Raw genomic sequence first — 21,902 nt, forward strand, 5'->3', positions numbered from 1 at the left:
TAGCCAAGGATGCTGTTTTCCAGTTTTGGCAGTACCTTTTGAACCAATAGAACAGTTTCTAGCTCAGTGCAAGCAATCACAGATGAAGTCATGCTTCTGATGTCCTCTCATGTGGGTATGACACATGATCAGACACTGGAGGAGGTTACGTTCACTCCTGGGACAATCTTTCTGTCTCTTCCGAGGCATATGGAAGCTTTATTTAGACCAGATCTGGCCTAAATGTCCTCAAGGTAATAGCCTAGAAAGTTTCAAAAGGCTTGAACACAAGACAACCAGCCAGTTCACTTAGTGGACTTGTGGAATTTTCTCTGATGCTCTCTCTAGAGCTCCTCTTTGACACTCTGTGGAACATCTGGATGGGTCTGCCACACCTAGGCGTATCCAGGATAATTCAGGGAGGGATTTTGTCCATCAGAAAGAGAAAGGATCTCTTTAAAAGCTGGTACACAGAAGAGGTCAATTTCTTAAACCAATTAGGATGCCGCTACTGAATAAAGATACAGTAAAAAACTGATGCACTGGTTCCTTAATGTCTATCAGACAATATAATAACATCCACAACATAAATCAGTGTGTGGGGAAAAATAACAATCAATCAAAGGATAAATGTCTCATGAATAAGGCATTTGAAAAATGACATTTCTACTTTGTTACAGTGTTATTTAAGAGCAAGAAGCCATTATCCTCTTGTTCCGACGACATTATCTCTTAAATCTACCTGTATTACCTCTAGTCTTTATTAATAAGTGAATGGAATTCAGCCCAGAAGCATTCCAGCGCTTCATTGAATAACAGTCTGTAGTATTAAATAACACAACTCTTTTACAATTACACTTATATGAAGGTTTTCTGTGTTGTGGAATAAGAATCGCCTATGGCAAAAAAGAATTGCACAGAAAATAGTTGGTTACAATAGAAATTTAGCAATGGTGAGGATACTTTAAAGGCTAACTTTCTGAAATCCTAAATAAATGTAGTCATTAAAAAAAGAGTATCTAAATGTGTGATTAAAAAAGACTTGTATCATATTTCTGTCTGAAGAAATTTAGCAGCTTCTTAGCCCCATAATTTTATGCTACTTTTGCACTCTACTAAAATACTGGTGTCTAATAGGTCTACGGACTTCACTGTAACTTAGATTAGGTATTTATCATCTCATCACAATGATCTTTGATCATTAAGTAGGTAAAATTATGTTGATTGAAGCCTAAGAGAAACAAGTGTTTTTGTATCATGTAGATATAACTCAAAAACTATTCAATAGCTGCATTCCATTCATTTAAAGGAAGACTTCCACCAAATCAAGAAGGTCATTGATGAGTCTTTGTGTACATTACACAAAGACGTAATGAGATGTTGTTTATTCTTACTATATTTATTCAGACATGGGACACGGTGTGCAGGAGAAATTGCCATGCAAGCCAACAACAGAAAATGTGGAGTTGGAGTAGCCTACAATTCCAAAGTTGGAGGTAAGAAAACAAAAATAATTAGATGTGTAATATGAATGGAAACCAGACAGATCCTGTGAAGTACTGAGTATTTTCAGCTACCTTTAATCTGAAATTTGAATGATTGGTCCTTCTCAGAAAACACTGATCTTGCAGTATTAGGCTACAAAATCCTGTCTCGCCATAGTGCAGAGTGTTACATCTATATGACAGCATTTCTTGAATGTCGGCATACTCTCTGGAATTTGGTTATTGGTTGCATATAGGTAGAATATGTAATAACAGCAACAACAATATAGGTGGTGGTGGCGGTGGTGGTGGTGATGATGATGATGATGATAATAATAATAATAATAGCAACAACCTATATTGTACCCAGAGATAAGACTGCAGCTTTTAAGGAATGATGGTCTCACTTCTTATAATTGGTTGCCCTAGAAGGAAGTGGCGTGGAGGAGGAGAGTGATTGAGTAGAGTGAAAGTAAGAATATAGAAATTTATACCCACCCTTGCTTGCAACATACTGTTTCTATCTACACAATTACATTCGAAAGGTCATGTCAGTCAAGATATTCAAACTGCTGTGGTTTTTGTTTCAACAACTTACTTCTCTACTATCATCGTAAGTTAATTTTGAAAATAAGTAGAGTCTTGCTTGCCCGTCAATCAATATTGCCATTTTTTTGAAGCAGTGACTAAAAGTTTAATCCATTAGAGGTTTATGAAATAGTCATGATCAACGTATCAGTTGCAAATGGTTATTTAGCTCAGAGGAAGATACTTGTACAGTCCTAGTTTTTCTATTACTCCCTTTTTTCATTTTAAACAAAAGGACGATGAGTGGCAATTGACACCCATAACTGCCGTTCCCACCATTTCAGTCTTATGTTTGTAGGTTCCCATTTGCTCTACTGAGCTGTCATAGATGTCAGCTTTGCAGCCTGCCTTTGCCATAATGCATTATGCTGTCATGCTCTGTTTAAATAAAATATCTCACTCATAAGACGAAGACGTCAAATTTTCAAAGCAGGGCAAAATGGATGAAGCTGCAAAGATGTCTGAACTCCCGCTGTGCCCATATTTTAAGGCACTTGCATCTACAGAGAAGGTTCTTTCACAGTTATCTGCATATGCTCTGTGTTTATTTGCAAATGCAAACTACAGATCTGCGCAGAGTGATTTGTCTAGAAAAGGAAAATAACAGGAGGAAAAGTCCTGATCCCAGTCCAGCAATCCAAGTTACCCAGAAAGCTGCTTATACCTGGGCGGGGCGGGAGGAGAAAGAATAGAAAAGTTGAAAGAAATTGTAAGCTGTTATGTATGACCAACCTGATTAAGATAGGGACATAACAAAAATATGTTCAAAGGGCAATGGAAGATAGGAGAAGTCTTCGAAAGATTCAGTTAAATTTGGAGTGGCTAAACATTGGAAGGCTTTTTTGATGTTCCAAGCTATACAGGATTCATTTTTTTACAGGCTTTTTTCCTCCTTTTTTTTTTAAATCCTTGAAATGACAGATTACACACTTCTATTTGACATTAGTTCAGGATGACTTCTTTAAGCGGCTGTTTGCTTGTAGCAATTGCCATACTGGATAAATCCACCGGTCCACAGCCAATGCCTTCTCTCTGATAGTCAGCAATAGCTGCTTTAGGGAAAGAAACTCTGACATTTGGAATACCTTGTTCTCTGACCTTCAATCAGAGGTTGTTTACTTTTGCCTTGAGAAATATTACATTCAAATGTTTCATGCAAAATTTTTTGTTTTCCGTGAAAATACTGACTTTAATAATCGTGAATGTTCTCACTAGTCACATCAATGCCTGGCCCTATTCTGAAACCTTGATTAGTCTCTTCAGTACCTTGTGGCTGTGAATCCCATAGACTTTTTTGTGCACTGTGTGAAAAAAAATACTTCTTAATGCCAGTTTTCAAAGTCACACCTTTCAATGTCCTTTAACAGTCACCTCTTGTTCTGCACAGAGCTAGGAAATGTGTGTTTATCAATCACATATCGATAAGTGAATAAAGTAAAGCAGGGTGAATATATATTCATGCATACCTAACCATAGCACTGTGCTACGATATTTCTCTGGTGCTGCCATGGAAATCAAATGATTAAGAAGCTCCATTTTACAAAGGACTGGGCTGAGAGTTCCCGCACAGTGACGTGTTGCTAAAAATAGCGTTCTGCCAGGCAGATACATGTATGCATCTGAAATTACGTTGGGCTTTGCCCTTTGATTTTGTGGGACTGATGATGGGAGCAAGCATGTGCAAGGGAAGAGTTTATGCAAGAGGACATAATTGGAGTCTGCTTAGGGAAATATCACTGCAGTCATCAAATCCCTGAGTTGATTTAAACAAGCAGGATTTTTGGAGATCACAAAGACAAGGCAGCATTTTTTTTTCTTTAACTGTTTTCATCAGTGTGTTGTCAGTGTTCTTGTTTTCTTCCTTATTACATTATTTATCTGGAGAGATGGCTTTGATCTCTTCTGTGGGAAATATCTGTGCACTATTCTCTGCATTCCCAGTGTCTCATTATGTGTTGCAAGCTAGCACCCGGAGCTTGCAGTCATTTCCACACAGGCAGATCTTTGCTCACAGCGCGCTGGTATCAGAGAATCTCACAATTTTGAGCCAATGGAAAAATGAGTATTCAAAATGTTACGAGTTCAAGCCTATCCAGTGGTGGTCTTTTTAGTACTTGAGGCACAGGATATACCCTGATTCTTTTCCCAGCTTTGTGAGTGATAGTGGAGTAGCAGTGGTTGAGCGGATTAAATCCTTTGTCTATTTTTGCCACTAATTAATATGAAATAATAAAGCCCAGCTTTATCTCGGAGGTATTACGAGTCTTAGAGGCCAGCCTTTTGGGAAAAGAATTATGCTTACAATCTTTTTTTTCCTACTTGGTAGTATAAAAAAAGAACAAGACACTGAGCTGCAAGGGTGAGGGGGTTTGTGTTTTTTTTTTCAATAGAATGACCACATTTTGCCTCCTGTGCTTTGGAAAAATCCCTGTTTTGTGAAAAATACTAGAAAATGAGTACTCATAATTCACCAACTGCCAGTAATGGTGCAGCTGCTGTAGCACTAACTTGCCAAGTTCAAGACAACCCAGACATTTTTATTGCTTGAAAACACAGGCTGAATCCTGACTGCTGTGGCTCTTATATTACTGCTGTTGCTGGGAGAGCCATGCCATAGTGGGAATTTTGCCAGACTTCTGCTATTTCTATCCTCCTCCAGCACTGGACAGTGGTAGCAGTCCTACTGCAGAGCTAGAGATTTGCAGAGCGAGAGATCCAGTGCAGATGAACCGCTGTCTGCCACTGAATTTTAAGTACCACTGAGATCAGACTTGCTCTGAAGAAGATTAGATCATGCAGTCCCTAATAAAATCTTAATGGCTAGATATCTCTGGCATCTCTGGGTTGCTCACAGTGGAAAAAATGTGGCAGTAAAAAAACAACAGTGAGAATTTTTTGTGGTGAAGATTGAAGAGCTAGTGAAATAGCAGCGTCACAAAGACAGCAAAACCTTAATGACCCTGAGGACAAAGTCAGGACATTCAGAACTATATCTTTGAAGTAAAACTCTTAGAACTTGTAAAGATAAAATAATGTCGATAAAACCTATTTAATTTTAGTGACAGCTAGCAGTTTGAAAAGTCTTTGTTACAGATTTAACAGAGTAAACAAAGAGTAAAGAGTTAACAAAGAGTAAAGAAAGAGCTCAATGCAATAAGAAAAAGCAGGAACAGTAAGCAAATCATCATCTTCTTGGCTCTCTGTAGAAAGAGAGAAAGAAGTAAATAAGAGGCAACCAAGATTTTAATAATTTTTTGTTAAACGTTTGTAGAGAGCACTGAGCTCTGCAAATAAAGGGTAAATGTACTATTTCACACTGACATGAACTGTCCTGAGTATGACTTACATGAACAGCAGTAGGCTGTGGTTGCAATAGTTACGGATTAATTTTGCTGGAAACTGTACAAACAGTTAACAAAGACAAAGAAGAGGGAACAGAAAGTAAATCCAGTCTGCTTTTTTTTTCTGTTAAGGTATACGTATGCTGGATGGAATAGTCACCGATGCTATCGAAGCCAGTTCAATCGGTTTCAATCCAGAACATGTGGATATTTACAGTGCAAGCTGGGGCCCTAATGATGATGGTAAAACTGTGGAGGGACCTGGGAGGCTGGCACAGAAGGCTTTTGAGTATGGGATAAAACAGGTACGATACTTAAGAGAAAGATACAATAAAATGTGGCAGAGAACAGAATTTTAAAATGGTTGATATCAGGGAAGAAACGAAATGGTTTGTGCTCTCTTTCCTCAAACATATTTGAAAAGGAGGAGACAGATTTTAATAGTACAGGTCAGAGAAATTGCCAGCCAGAACAGGACTTTTTAAAAAGCACCATTAGAGCTTTCTGAGCTGGTTTTAAGTTGCCATTCTCCACAGATAAGCTTTCTTTTTCCATCCTTACTTTTGCTGCCTTTGTTTCACCCTACCCCCACCCTTCTCCGCTGCTTGTTTTGCACTGAACAGTAATTGGATTTCTGCACTGAAAGCCTGTAAAATTTAATACAAAATTTCTGCTTTGTGAGTATTTGTGTGAAGTAGTGATGCATTTTAGCACCCTGTGGATGGGCTTGTATTATGTTAATTGTATTAGTTTATAATTTGGTGCGTATCGTGATCCAATTAAAATGAAGATAGTAAAAATGCATGATGAAGAATATTGGAAACAATGCTTTTACAGTTCTTTTTTATGTTATCCTCTTTAGATCTGGTTGGATCATAAGTAGGGTGCAAGCTGAGAGCCACCAGGGATATATTGACAAACTACTCTTGCTCTTGCCAGTGAGGTGAAAAGATACCTAAAGGTGGACAGGTACTAATATAGTGAGGAAGACTGCATCAGAGACAGGAGAGGAGAGAAATGGAGGAAAGCTTGAAAGACAGAAGCAAAGAGAAAGAGGATTTTGGAAAAAGGGCAGTTAACATTAGCAGACAGAAGGAGAGAAGAAGAAAGAAGAGTCTGACAGCTGACAAACATACTCTCAGAGAAGAATGGAGACAGAGGAGTGGGCTGGTGATAAACAGAGATCTAGTCCATAGGTAGGCAGCAGGAGAAGAGGGAAAATTAAAGGCGATAATTAGGGAACCAATGTTTAGTGGTTTTACTCTAAAAAAGCAGGTTATTTGGTGAAGAATGTATCTTTTCTACAACTTGTTTTATTTCTTAAGGGGAGCAAATTTACCCATTAATTTGTGAGGCTTCCTTTTGCAAGGATCTGGATGGTCTCCATTCTCTTAAAGTCAGCCAGAATTGGGGTTGCCAACGACTTTCCTCCCTGACGACCTCATTGCTGGCCTGGTACAGCACTTAAGCGTATGCTTAGCCTTAAGCGTCTGAAAGGTGTTAGTAGCACTCTAAGTGAAATCAGAGCAGGTGTTTACATATACCAGTGCTTTTCTGGACTGCAGCCTTTATTCTCAAAGGAAGATACTATCTCATTTTCTGTAATTGATGTGGCTTGTCCTTCCCAATTTACCAGTTGTACCACAAAGAGTACAGCTTACTTTTCTTTATTTTTAATGTTTTAAATGCTGCAAATGTCTTAGCACTTGCATGAGTAACTTCAAGTCCCATCTGAGTGGGATGATAAAAATCTGTATTTCAACTGCTGTTTCCAGTGAATGTACATATATTAATAATGAACATGAAACACATTTTTTTCCTCTGAAGGACTAGCACAGCTTAAGACTGGATAGGGTGATACACGTTTCCTCTATGGTAGCTGTGACGGTTTACATGCTGTCAGCTGTCAGCAGCAGTTGTTAGCTGCTGCTCCCTCATTGCACACTGGAGACCAGAGCAGGGCATGAACGTGGTTATGTCTGGAGACTGTGGTGCTGGCCCACAGACTTGTAAGAGAAGGGGGGGTTTTCAGTCAGATATGCTTGCTGGTTCACTGTGTTTCAGCGAGTGAATGCTAACCGTGAAAGGCTTCCTTACGAAAAATAAATTGGTGGAAAAGTCATATCATGTACATAATTCATACTGCTTACCCGTACCTCTGTGACTACAGGAGAGGCAAGTGAAATAAACCTTGATAAACTTGCTGTTTCTTAAAAAAAAAGGGCATTTTTCCTAGACATGTTCAGGACCAAAACATCAGCATGTGGGAAAACTTACCTGTTGAGCACAGACTCTGTTTTTAACTTGAAAACCCATTCTGAGGAAAGTTGCTGTACCTGGAACACTAAACCTAGACCAGTCAAACTAAGAGATGTACTGTAGGGTGTGCAGTAGAATACCTCAAGTAGCTGGTTTCTTCTCTCTCTGTCTTCTACAGGGCTTATGGAAAATTGTCCTTTTCTGCCTGAAAATGTGTGATATATTAGGCTTTTTGAGGGGGAGGAGTTGTTAAGAATACATTACAGAGACTGAAATCTCTTTGATAACCACTCATTTCCATTTTCTCTAGGGCCGAAATGGGAAAGGCTCCATTTTCGTATGGGCTTCTGGGAACGGAGGCCGTCAGGGTGACAACTGTGACTGTGATGGTTACACTGATAGTATCTACACTATCTCCATTAGCAGTGCTTCTCAGCAAGGCCTTTCTCCCTGGTATGCAGAGAAGTGCTCTTCAACTCTGGCCACAGCATACAGCAGTGGGGATTATACTGACCAAAGAATTGTAGGTTGTTTTTACCAGATTCAGAACAAACATAGAAATGTATTATATATGCAAATAACAAGTGAGAGCTCTTAAGTGCTTGGTTTCAAGTGCCTGCTTTATGTTATGTGTTACATGCTTAGTGCTTTTGCCTTGCAACACTGAGGGATTTGTAATCCAAAAAGTGATCGTATTCCTGCAACATCTACTGTAAAGCAATGCCTAAACAAAATCATTGTGTCAATGCAGTTAAATCAGCATGCTGAATTTGCTGTTTGTGTATGACAGAGGTCTCTGCATGAAGTTTGATACGGTCCCATTCTTCAGAAAGGGCAGATGAAGAGACGTTTAGAGTAAAAGAAAAAAGAACCTGTGAAGTTAGTGTACCATATGAGTCAGTACCTCTGATATACTTTGCAATTAGCTTTTGTAAGATTATCAGCCCCCAAGTTCCCACTTACGACAGCAACAATAGTGCTTCCAAACCTGTAAAAAGTACTCAGCAAGCAGGCAGAGCAGTCTGTGTGCCTTCATTAACTGTGCAAGAAATAACTTGTACTGAAGAAAATTGTTGTGATAAAATAATCCTGAAGTACCTATAATTTCTGTTCAGCCCTGGTGGATGCTAATTTTATGATAAACTACATTGATGGGGATTAAAACAATGTCATTCCAGGTTATCCAGGAGATCAGTCCTTCCTAAGTGGCTTCTCTTCATAGCCGAGATGTAGATACATAGGCAGATGTGTTTGGTATTTAATTTCCAAATAAAGCACGTGTTTCATTGCAAATTATAGTTCTTCTGCTGAAGAGGGAGCAGAACACCAATACTAATCCTATGAGTAATTTTCTAGCAAGCAGTAATTTTAAATGTTCTAGGCCCAACACAATGATCTGTTTTTATGATTCACCAGTAAGCCTGAAACACTTATTGTGAAACCTTAGAATAAAATAAGATATTCAGTGTGGGAGTATTTTGTTCCAACACAAAGCATTTTGATACAAAAATTATAGTTGAAGTAAAAAGAGTGGATTGAAACATGGACGGATTTAAACATGCATCACTTTTTCTGCTGGTGAAGAATATATTAGTACGCACCAAGTAAAGGATACATGGTTATGTTTGTGAGTGTGGATATGATTGTATTTACAACTGCTTATTCATACAACCTTTTTTTTTGTTTTTTTTTCTGTCAGACAAGTGCTGATCTTCACAATGAATGTACAGAGACTCACACTGGGACCTCTGCATCTGCACCACTGGCAGCAGGAATTTTTGCTCTAGCTCTGGAAGCAAAGTAAGATGTCACACAATTACCTTTGAAACTCCTCTCTCTCAGCCGCCCCACCGTCTTCCCTGAAACGTTGTCTATTTGAAAGTGGCACCATCTAATGCTGCAGCTCCACTTTTTGTCAGTCAGACTTGCTCAGCCTGATGACAAAAATAAGCAGCTACTTGCCTCAACACCTACCTAGCAAAGCAGAACCAATGTAAGTAAAACGTGATGACTGAGGAATTTTAGTCCATTTTGTGCATTGGCAACAATTGTTTACTAAGTTCTGGTCAATTGCACGTGTATCAGGAGAACATAATTTGAAGACAGTAGCTTGCAGGAGTTGAAGTTAAGTCTTTAGTCAATTTACAGAATCTTTTCTGCCAGTGATAAGACATAAAATGGAAGGTACTCAAGCTTGACTGTCAGAGCAGGCAAGGAGCAGGCATGTTCAGATCCTGTAGGCCTGGTAGTCAGGATGTATGACTTAGAGAGGGCAAAAAAGAACAGGACAGGACAGGACAATGGCTTTTTCACAGAAAACACTTCAGGCATTAGGGCATAGGCTCAGTACTTGAATGGTATAGGTTCAGCTCCATGTTCTATTGCATACTTCTTTGATGAAATAAGCCAAGGTCTGTAGGGCCGTATTTTAAAGGGTAGAGTTAATCACAGATAGAATCAAATACCCGGTGAATTTTCAAAGTCCAGGTCCCATAAACACTGGTGGGAAATACTAGTTTTGCTAGTTAACTTTAAATGCCTGAATAATTTTGAAGAATTGGACTCTAATCTTGCTAGATACCTGTTCTTCATTTACATAGAAATCTTGTCTACCTGGAGAAGTATAGTGACGATAAGCATGCGACATGCTCTGTATTTTAAAACAATGGGATGCCATATACATTCAGCGCATGTTCTCTTGCAGACTAATAACTGAGAGAAAAATGATAGATAGCCCTGAAACAATTAACCAGGAACATTTTCTCAACAGCCCAAGTCTGTCATGGAGGGACATGCAGCACTTGGTAGTGTGGACCTCAGAATACGATCCACTGGCTGGAAATCCAGGATGGAAAAAGAATGGAGCGGGACTGATGGTCAACAGCCGATTTGGGTTTGGACTACTCAATGCCAACGCGTTGGTAGATTTAGCTGATCCCAAAAGATGGAAAGGTGTACCAGAAAAGAGAGAGTGTATTGTCAAAGACAAAAGCTTTGAACCAAGGTAAGAATTTGCATTAGCAGTAACTAAGCTTATGTCTAGCTCTGTAAAGCCTGAAGGATAGTATTCTGCACAGATTGCTCTGAACCAGACTCAGAAATTTCTTTTGATTCATTTGGTTTTGCCTTACTGTATTCCTCAGGGGCAGGCAAGCAGCAGTAATTTGCTTGCTTTCTTTAGTGTGAGACTGATGGAAATTACTAGCATGAAGCCTTAACAATGAATAAGATTATTGTGTCTGCTTGTGCAGCCAGCGTATGGATGGATGATACTGTGAGACTGAACTGATCAGATAAGATACAAATGTTTACACCGCTATCAAAAGATGAACAAAAAGATACCAAAGTCTCCCAGGGTTTTTTTTAAAAAAACATCTGTAATTAGTCTTAGCAATTCTTTTCCAGTGACAGGCATAGTATATGTTAAAATGAAGGTGATATACTGAGCTTTAGTCACATCCATAGCACGTCTCTTATGAAACACAAGTGTCTCAAAGGCTCACTGAAAAGACCTAGCAGCCACATTCACAAGGGTTCCCAGCATAGTGAGCCTAAACTGAGCTCAACATACAGGCAAGTTGTAATTAGTCAGTGAACTGGTTAATCAATAAGGATATCCAGACCGTTTTTGTCTCCACTTGTTCCTTTATGGATTTGTTGTCTAGAAAAAATACAGCTATTTCAAAGATCGAAATTATACTGTGTGAGTGCACCAAAAATCTGCCTGTAGAAGCATATTACAGTGTTTTGGAGTGTCACTGCTTGGTAACCTTACTATTTATGCTATTTTACTATCAATTTGCTTTTATAAGCTCTCTCCTTTCCACAGAGTGCTGATGCAGTACTGATGTGTGTAATACTGCCTGTTTATGTATTTTTATTGTAGTCCTCTATGTTACATTATAAAAACAAAGATCCCAAGATTCTGAGTTTAGAATTATTTATGTGGAGATTTAAATAAGTAATGGAAGCTGTGCAGAGAAAGCTATGCAGAGTAGCTCTCTGTACAGAGAATGTACAGAAGATGTAAGCTTTCTTTTCTTGACTACAGCTGTGCCTGCTGCATTACTTTAACTCCATGATAACACCCTTCTGGGTATTTGAATGAGGGAACTAAGTGTAAGTCTGATACAGTCCTGTGATGTAGCTGACAGCAAAGACTGTTTTTTTGTAGTCTCTATGGGACAATGAACTGTTGACAGAAACCCTTGATTATCAAACTAACTTGCTTGCTTCCAGTCTTACACAAGTCTGTCTTATGCAGTGCCTATCATTTGATCCACTTCAGTATTATCTGTGCTTCCAGAACTTTCCATGGTTTTTACTGGAGCATTCAAAAAAATAATGAATGTAGAATTTGTCTCTACTTCTTCCTTTCTCATAATTCTGAAATGGGTGTTAAATGTGTCATTTGCACTTCACATAATGATCCAGAATCAAAAGTTCCTGTGACTAATCAAAGAACTCCTGTAATTTTGCCAGATTATTAAGAGCAAATGAGGAAGTAATCATTGAAATTCCCACAAAAGCCTGCGAGGGTCAAGACGACTCCATTGCATCTCTGGAGCATGTGCAGCTTGAGGCAACGATTGAGTATTCCCGTAGAGGTGATCTTCATGTCACTCTGGTATCTCCATCAGGTACAGGAGGCAAAGACACGCTTTGTTTGTGTTGCTCTAGTGTGTAATATTTATTTCATTAAAAACCACCTCTGTGTTCTTCAGTGGTTTAAAAAGATCTAAATATATTGTCTATAAATCTAGTCACCTCCACCACATGAGTGTGAGGACAAAGCATCCTAAGGACTAGAGAACTGGTTCTCTGAAACCCCTTTCCAGCCTTCATGTGTTCTGGGTTATTTTTGTGAGGTTTGAAAATCATACTTCAGACAATGAAACGTTTCTAATACGTTTTCATTCTGGCAACAGGACCTATAAAAACTGAGAGTTCCTGGCAGACAACAAGTCATAGTTCAATAGCGCTTAACAGCCTTACTGTGATTTAACAAACTAATGGAAAAGAGGGTTTTCCATCCGACTCCCTAGATTTCATGTAACTGTGTCTCCCCTTTGGTGTATTTAAAAACACAGTGTCTTTCTTCGGCAGCTTAGTACAACTATGCTAAATGTGCTAGAATATGGCAATGCCCCGAAATAACATCTTAAGGAGAAAAAAAAAAGAGAGGAGAATGACTATAAACAACTTTGCAGAGAGTAAGATCTGTAAGATCAACTGATATTATTAGATAAAACAGACAACCTTTCAGGTATGAATTTAAACATCAGGCTAATCTAATTTACTGATATTAAAGGCTAATTTACTAATTCACAGATAATGAACCATTAGAGCCTTGTTCATATCATTATTGCAGGACCTCACTGGAAAGCAGGCTTAAGATACTGTACGTACAGTATATTTCCAAACCCTACCTTGTCTGGGATTCCTTTTAAGTCTAACCTTAATTCTTCCTTTTCTGAGTTTACCTTTTGTCTTAATGGGAGCAATGGTGCTGCGAGGTGTTTTACCCTTGACTCTTGGTGGTATTTTCAAATTTAATTCCGTCTTAGATAAATTTTAGTTTGGGAGTAAATATGGACTGTCTCTAGGTACATCATGGAGGTGACAGCAACAGTAGCTCTCATTCTACTTTTATAGAGGTATTTCCCTCCCAAGACACTGTCCTACTGCTAATATGTAGGAAGCATGGCTTCATCTTAGAAAAACACCCCTTTTTGAAAGACTGATGACAGTAGTATGTTCTTCATCTTTGTATGCATTTCTGTGGGTTTAACTGAGATAGCAGTAGTCAAGTGCTGCTGCCTCCACTATTGTATCGTGTTGCTATCATGGTTAAACTGTTCTTTCCCTTAGTTCTTGCTGTTTTTCCACTTCCCTGAAAAACTACCACTACCAAATGTATGTCATTCCTTTTCTATATGTATGGTGTTACCTTTAAATATATTTATAGCTTGCGATCAGGCTCCCTGGGGCTTCTCTGCTCCTTATTATGTAAATATAGCTCCCTTGCTCTCTCCTTATATGCAAACAAGCACCACAAACTTCCTGCTGTGCAGCAGAATCTCTTCTGCTGCAAAAATACTTAGTGAACTGCAGCATTTTTGTAATAATAATAACAATGCAAATGCTTTTCATCCTGTTGGAGTTCCAGGCTGTAACAATTTACATCCACTCACCAAAAAACCACCAGTGATGAATTCAGGATGAGGCTTTGGTTTCACCACTGTGTGAGCTGGTTTGCCTTCAAAATTTCAATCTCAGAAGTTTCCTGAACTGTTCATGAGTGAAAAAATACTGGTTCTGTCTGACGTCTGTTTCTTATGCTTTACGTGCATCCATTTTTTGTGTTAGAGATTGAACACTAAGCAAGATGCATCTTTTTAGCATGACCTAATGTCATAGTTTTTATGCTCTTAAATACGACTGTGAAAATAATTAAAGGAACACTGATCAGAAATAGCATGTTTCCTGTTCCACAAGCCACTGTTAAATAGTGTATTTTCCAGTTACCTATGCACTAGATAGTGTGCAAGCTGAACAATGTGAAAAGTAAAAGCGGACATTGTGTGAGCAGTCACTACTGTTGATCTTGCACTAACACAGGGACCAGCACTGTCTTACTGGCTGAGAGAGAGAGAGATAAGTCTCCCAATGGCTTTAAGAACTGGGACTTCATGTCTGTTCACACATGGGGAGAGAATCCAACAGGCACCTGGGTTTTACGAATTACTGATGTGGTAAGTATGTCTGTCTGTAACTAAAATGATCACTAACCACTACCAAGCGTGTTGAATAGTGAGTCTTCTCAGTAAACAAGCTACAACAAGAGTTCATTTACACTAAATACCCAACTGGATTAAAGATTAAAGAAAAAAGATAGGGTCAGATTTTATTGTTCTTTACATAAATGCAAAGGACCATCCTCATTTCACTGACATGTACCTGTCAAAAAAATTTCATGCCTATGTTTTTTCACACATTCTATGTCACTGAAAGAAATCACTTAATATAATTTTCTGTGATTCATGGAGTGAAATATGTAATCGAATTAACATATGATTAACTGCAAATTAGGTTTTTCTGCAGAAAAGAACACAGGATAGATCTAGTCTTCTCTTAGTGCATGTGCATAATTTTCATTAACTCAAAACCTTTTGAATTAACGAATTTCTGGTGACCTCAAAGAGCTATTCTGATGTATACCTTTCCCTAACTTCTTTCTTAGAGTAATTACTGCTGAATGTTTAAGGATTAAATCAAGAAATCTACAGATATGAAATAAATAAGGTTACTAAAACCACCTGGGGATATGGATTACAACAGCGAGACACCAGAATAAAGCTGCTTGATAGGCAACTGAAAAATCGTTCTCTTCAAAGAGAGAGTGATCAAGTGCACTTGTCTCTGGAGAATTTCATTGAAGTTGTCTGTTTAATAAACTTGTCATTAGGGGTCAGATCCTGCCAGAAACTGAATGCTTCATATCAGGCACTGAGCCTCCAACCCCTATAGGCCTCAAGTTGTAAACAGGAGGATGATGCCAAGTGCTAAGCAGATGAACAAGGCAGTAGAAGTAAATATTATTATCAACAGTTTAGTCTCAATACTGCAGGCTTATAGATAACACCATGGTTACAGAGATCCTGCTCTTTGTAATTAATATAATGCATTTTTTGGAACAAAGTTAAGAAGAGCATTTTGTTTGTAATTATCTCTCATTTTCCATTTTCATGTAAGAGGTTCCTGAAACTTACAATAAACCAAGCTTTTTGTCATCAAGAGTGTCCTGGTTTCGGCTGGGATAGGGTTAAATTTCTTCCTAGTGCTGTGTTTTGGATTTAGTATGAGGAGAATGGTGATAACACACTGATGTTTTCAGTTGTTGCCTAGTGCCCTCCTAGTCCAAGGACAGCTCCCGTGCCTACTGACTGAGCTAGGTACACGAGATGGGAGGGAACATAATCAGGACAGCCAGCCCAGCTGGCCAATGGGGTATTCCATACCACGTGACGTCATGCCCAGTCTATGAATGGTAGGCGTGATCCAGGAAGTACCGATCGCTACTTGGTTATCGGTCAGCGCGGGTGGTGAGCAATTGCATTGTGCATCACTCATTTTGTATATTCTATCATTATTATTATTGTTTTCCCTTTTCTGTTCCGTTAAAGTGTCTTTATCTCAACCCATGAGTGTTTCTCACTCTTACCCTTCCGATTCTCTCCCCGTCCCGCTGCAGGGGGCGGGGCGGGGGTGGTGGGGGGGTGTGAGCGAGCAGCTGCGCGGTATTTGGCGGCTTGCCCGGTTAAACCACGACAAAGAGGTAATGCACTCTCTCCTCAGCTTGTAGGGTTTTGTGATTCCTGAAGTAGGTTTTCACATTAATGACCCTAACTGAAATCACAGATTCCCAGGCAGAGTTACTCATAATTTAGTTGTCATGTAAGTTGTATATGTAAACAGAGTATTATTCCAAATTACTGTTCCAATAGTAACTTTGTGAGGAAATTGCCAAGGAATGGCTTAGTGAACAAATACTAATAACACAAAATACTACTTCGGAGGTAATTTTTAGCATTCCATTGATGCTTACATGATTAATTAATAATTATGTTGCATCAAAATGTGAATATTTGGACTAGTTAAGCCACTGTATTAAATCCCTCTTTCTGATATATCCTGTCTCTAATCAGGCTTTTGGTGTTTATAAATCATTGCCTAAATGTAGATATTGAAAGCCTTATAATTTATTTCAGTCACTTCTGTCTACTTTATGATCAAGTGTTCTGTTTCCTCTTCTTATGGCCTGAGAACCTATGCTAATGTTTGTCCTTTAGTCCAGAAGAATGCAAAATGAAGGAAGGATTGTAAACTGGAAATTGATTTTGCATGGCACTGCTACCCAGCCTGAACATATGAAGCAGCCCCGTGTGTACACATCCTACAATGCTGTGCAAAATGACAGAAGAGGAGTGGAGAAGATGACGGACTTTGTAGAGGTAGTGTTACATTAATTTTTTTCCTTATGTATATTTCAATTTCTAAGAAAATGATATTTTTTCCTAGTAAGAAGACACATATTCATTCTTTATTCATTTCACCTAGCTCCTGACCACTTCTGAGTTGTGTATTGTAATTTTGTCCATATCAACAACTGACATTTTTATTAGCCTCTGTTTTCTTATGCCAACATCTAAGGGTTTTAGGATGTTAAGAGGATATTGCTGCTAAAGCAGTGAACTCAGTAGCTAATGCAGTTGAGTGGTACAAGGAGGGAGGAATACACTTCTGACAGACACACTAAATTTATGTAATTCTAGTGAGAGCAAGTGTCGCATCCAGACTGAGCTTTGCCTGCTGGAGTGCTTCCAGGAAGTTTGGAAAGAAGTTAGTAACAAAAGACATGACAAAAGTCAGGGACTCACTGATTCAGAAGTTTTGGTTAAGTGAATCTATTGGTGCTAGGTCCTTTGTCACCCCTTCTTTACCTTTCAGGTAGAGTGCTTTAAACATGCTCCAGGCTTCTGAGAGTGACAGTGGGTTTCTGGATGCACAGGATGGTAGTATTGTACATTTTCACAATACTTGATTGTGTCAACATCTTCGGAATACTTTATTAATCATGTCACATCAATTTGTCTCCCCATCAAGTAATTAGGATAATAAAGTCCATAAAGTATAGAGAGATTAACCTTCCTCAGCCAGGTTATGAAGGAGAAGATTGAGGGAGATATGATTATGGTCTTTAAATACATTAAATAAGTGTCCACAGGTGTGGCGGCCATGTGCAAGAAAATAAATTGGAAGAAAGTGAAAGTGGACTCAGGAGGTACGGTAGGAGAAGATTGGTGGACATAGTAAAAAACAGGTGAAGACAAAATTGAGTGTTGAGTTAGAAAGACAACCCTGGTGTGAATGAGGAAGCTATGCAGCCACATACTACTGTGTCAGTATGGGAGGCATAGCACATCTGTATCTGGCATTAGTCTTCCAAGGTTTCCAAGGTGTATGTCATGGACACCCGTGAGCCATACTTCACTGTCTTTTCTCAGGTGAGATCATCTACAGAGAAGGTTATATGGAAGCACTGGTTCAGTCCTTTTCACAAGGGTATGTGGCACAGTCAGAGCTGCCATCACCACTGCATATACTTCCTTCAGTTAGACTGCTGAGGAGCTGTCTCCTGCAGTACAACCAGAAATATCTCTTAAGACTGGGACAAATCCTGCTATAAAATGACATGTTGTGTCCTGCCAATGTGGAATCTGAATTTATAACTTCCTACGTAGTGGAAGGATTTGATATTTTATACAATATAGTCCTTTTGATAGTCTGCTTTGGTGTATAATGGTGTAGTTCTTTTCTAGATGCTAAGTGGCTCCTGAGTGAAAAAATAGCATCTACCCACACATAGATGGAAATCACTAATCAGAGCAAATCTTAATCCAGTCAGTTTTTCATTGATACGTAACCTTTTTTATGCTAATCTGTATTCTAGGACCATACCACACAGGAGAACCTGAGTGAAAAACCCAAAGTCACAGAAGATACCAGTAGTAGCAGTGACAAAGCAGAAGATAAAATCCCATCAGAGGCTATGCTACATTTACTGCAAAGTGCTTTTAGCAGACAGATGGCTCAGAAGCGACTGCCAAAGAAGACTGCAAGCGAGAAGTTAAATATTCCATATGAACACTTCTATCAAGCCCTCGAAAAATTAAACAAGCCCTCCCAGTTGAGAGACTCAGAAGAAAGTCTGTACAGTGACTATGTTGATCTTTTTTACAATGCCAAACCATACAAGCATAGAGATGATAGACTGCTGCAAGCCTTGGTTGATATTATAAATGAAGGGAACTAAACTATAGGGTATGGCACTGAGTTGGAAATATTCATTCTCCCCACCCCACCTGTAGTTTTTTTCAGAAGTCCGTTGTATGCTCTGTTTGTGTGATTGCTGCTTTGATTGCTTCATATTTAATACAAATATCAAGGAAGGGAAAAAACGGGTGTGGGAGGATAAGGCAGTAAACTGATGCTTTTTAGTAATAGCTTTTTTCAAAGCCTTTCTTCATTACCATCGGATAGATTTGCCCCCTCAGGCATGAAATGCAACAGTATTCCCTTGAAAACCCCAATGCTCTATTATAAACAATTTTCACGTTACTTATTCTTCCACCCTATTCACTTAGCATGCAATAGGATTCAAAACCTGAATTACCAAGCAGTTTTGAACCGAACTGCCAAAGCTATGGGGAGATAGTCTCATCCCTGGATTTGTAATGAATATTGCAGTCTTTCTTGTATTTGGCATTCATTCCAGATTTAACACTTGCAGCCAGTACTGCTTCCGTCACAGGTTTTTTGTTCCTTCTCCAAACAGCAATGCTCCCTTACCCTTCTGTTCTCCTGGAAAGGAGCAGCTGGGAGGCTGGAGTTGGATTGGAGCATCAGTGAACACTGATGAAGTTATTCACGATTTAGACTACAGACATACACTAACATAAAAGAGCCCCAAATGAGGCATCCCAGACCGTGGCATGGCATTCTCATCACCTCATTTTAACTACCTAAGTGAAGTGCCTGAATTTTAAGCCTAGTCTTTCTAGGCTACATGTAGTTAATGAAGACAGAGGCTCCTATAGATAGCAATTCAGAGCACTTGGCTAGTCTTTACATTGGTCCTGAATTACCCGACGGAGTGCTGATCTGTTTGTATCGACTACATGAGCCTTGGGGGACCAATCTCCTACCTGTGGAACCTCAGTTACATTTCTAAAGTTAAATAATATCAATGCCTTCTGAGGTGCCTACGTCTGCAGTGGTCAGGACAACAAAGCTCGGATCACTTTGTCCTTTCCTTGAACGGTGACCAAAGTGGAATAGAAAGGATAACTATACCAGCAAAGTCCATTTAAAGACTGGATCTTGGAGTATCAGTGGTAGACTGTAACATTTCCCAAATACCTAGGAAGTTAAGGCAAAATGGATGGAAAGAAGTGTGAGATATTAAAAAAATACCCTGAGAAGGGACTCAGAAATGGAGGGAAAGAGCGCATGGGATGTGGAGGAGGGAGAGGAATAGAAGAAAGGAGAAGGTGGAAGAGGAGGAAATGGAGGTGGCTGTCATAAAGCAGCAAAGGCGGGCGGCTACCTAACATGAGCATTATACTAGAACAGTTTTCCACACATACCATTTTACAGTCAGAGTCAAGACTGACATACCATTTTGCTTTTCATAATTTAAAAAAAATAATGCAGTGTTGGATGCTCAGAAATTGGAGGGGATCTAGAACAAGGAAATGAAGATTCCCAGGGGATAGTTATCTCATTGCAGTGCTAAAAATAATCCAAACAAGTGCTGACTTTTTTAAATTTTTCTTTCTGTCTCATCTAGTATAGAAATGTATCTTCCAGACATTCTAGAAATACTTGATTCTCCTTCATTGTCTATTCTTTAAAATGATGCAAGTGTCTCTAAGACAGGAATTCAGCATTTTGCTTATAAGTCATCAGTTTGGATAGAGATTTTTCAAACTTCACACTAAATTCTGTAATTTAAAAGTAAATCTATTTACTGTAACAGTACTTAAGTCTTCTTTGATGGAAAAAGGGACTGCTTAAAGCCAACTTTGAAAATTGTCTTACCAAACTCAAGATTTAAAAATCTCTGCTTATTCATTCTTTGTGATGGTTTCATGCCTGTCTTGGGCTTAGTCTGCTTTTTGCCAGCTTTAAATAGATTGAGCTTAGTTGATTTGAAGAATTCTTCCATATTTCTAGTCCATACTTCAAAGATAACAACTCCACCATTGAATGTCTCTTATACTGAATCGCTCCCTCTCTACTGAAAAATTTGCTTAGAATGAGAAGTGATTAAGGAAATCCCTGCAAGTGGTCCAAATTAGAAACCTTTTTTCTGCTGTCCCTTCAATACACAAGCTTTCTGGCAATACATAACCACTGAACAAGCAAAATGTAAAAATTTTAATTGCTGCTACTGCAGACTGAGAACATTAACTTATTTCCACTAATGTTTAATTTTCAGAACTAGAAGTTAACCTCCACGATATATATTCCCATCTGGTGAGGTAGGACCACTTTTAGTCCTGTGGAATGAAGCTCAGAGGCTGGTCCCCTCAGATGATAGCGATTTTAGCCAGTCCTCATTCAGGTATGTTACAGCAAGGCAAGTACTAGGAACACTCAATCAGCCCTTGAAAGAAATCTTCAGATTAAATGGGTGGAAAACATAGGACCCTCCTTTGTTTCAAGATCAATTCCCATGTTGTAGCCAAAGTTTCATTAGAGGACAAGTTTAAAATCTCTCTTTTGAATGTTTCCAACCCAGAGTAGATTGTACAGGAGTAAATTATTTTTATTGTTAGTCTTTCCTTGGTGCCTGTGTGGGTTTTGTGAAAAATGTAAAAGGAAAAACCAATGTTTTCTCTCAGAATTTTAAATTATATTTTCGTTACAGGTATTTATAATATAGCAGAGATTTTATTGAACAGACAGAATTTTAAAAGGCATAATAAATTATATTAAAGAACCAGATTTTTCTTGGGAAAGAGACAATTTCATCCAATAAAGGTATTTTTTAAAAGGCATGTTCCAACAGCAACCGCAACGTGTATGTGATGTGATGTTAAAATTTGTCTGCTAGTAGCATAATACAGTGTGTTAGCAGAGCTCAGAGTGTGTGGTCTTAACATTTGTAAAGAAAACAGTAAGATGAAGTCAAGCCATTGACTTAAAAGGACCGGGAAATATAGTTTAGAATTAAAAATAGTGGCTTGAGGAAGTGACAGGGGGTTGGGTGGAGAAAATGTGTGGTTTATTGAAAGTGAAGACTTGCAGAGGATTTCTTCACCAGGAACGCTGGAGTGCTTGCTTTTCAGAGCTGCAGCCAAAGTAAGATTTGCTGTGGACATCAGTGACAGCAGCACTGTCTGTAATTCAGACTCGGTGGCTCCAAATTACAAAATTCTGCCCATTTCACATACAGACGTGTGTGTCAGAATGAAATAATACAGCAGAATGAGTCAGGGGGTCAAATGAAATATGCAGGTCTTCGCTTCCTTGCATCAAAGCAGCAGCTGTTAAAATATTTGGTTTTTTTCCACCCTGCTACTCGCATTTCAAGCCAGTAAAGAAACAAGCCCTCGTATACCCGTATATACTGGAAATAGTTGTGGAGAACTGTTTTCTAGGGGTAGCTGTTTGCTGGTCCGTA

At 38.8% G+C, this 21,902-nt stretch overlaps 1 protein-coding gene across 1 annotated transcript in view; it reads left to right on the plus strand.

Annotated features, from left to right (window-relative positions):
* Nucleotides 1-21,354, plus strand: part of PCSK1 (proprotein convertase subtilisin/kexin type 1) — a 30,952-nt gene extending 9,598 nt beyond the window's left edge. The window contains exons 6-14 of the mRNA XM_075136596.1: nt 1,387-1,475; nt 5,525-5,697; nt 7,962-8,174; nt 9,351-9,451; nt 10,422-10,655; nt 12,134-12,291; nt 14,273-14,406; nt 16,504-16,665; nt 18,165-21,354. Coding sequence (XP_074992697.1) covers nt 1,387-1,475; nt 5,525-5,697; nt 7,962-8,174; nt 9,351-9,451; nt 10,422-10,655; nt 12,134-12,291; nt 14,273-14,406; nt 16,504-16,665; nt 18,165-18,527 — 1,627 coding nt within the window. The 3' untranslated portion in view covers nt 18,528-21,354. The remainder of the gene's footprint in view (nt 1-1,386; nt 1,476-5,524; nt 5,698-7,961; nt 8,175-9,350; nt 9,452-10,421; nt 10,656-12,133; nt 12,292-14,272; nt 14,407-16,503; nt 16,666-18,164) is intronic.
* Nucleotides 21,355-21,902: the final 548 nt, after the last annotated feature.

The sequence above is a fragment of the Calonectris borealis genome, chromosome Z (genome assembly GCF_964195595.1).
Source record: "Calonectris borealis chromosome Z, bCalBor7.hap1.2, whole genome shotgun sequence".
Taxonomy (NCBI): Eukaryota; Metazoa; Chordata; class Aves; order Procellariiformes; family Procellariidae; genus Calonectris; species Calonectris borealis.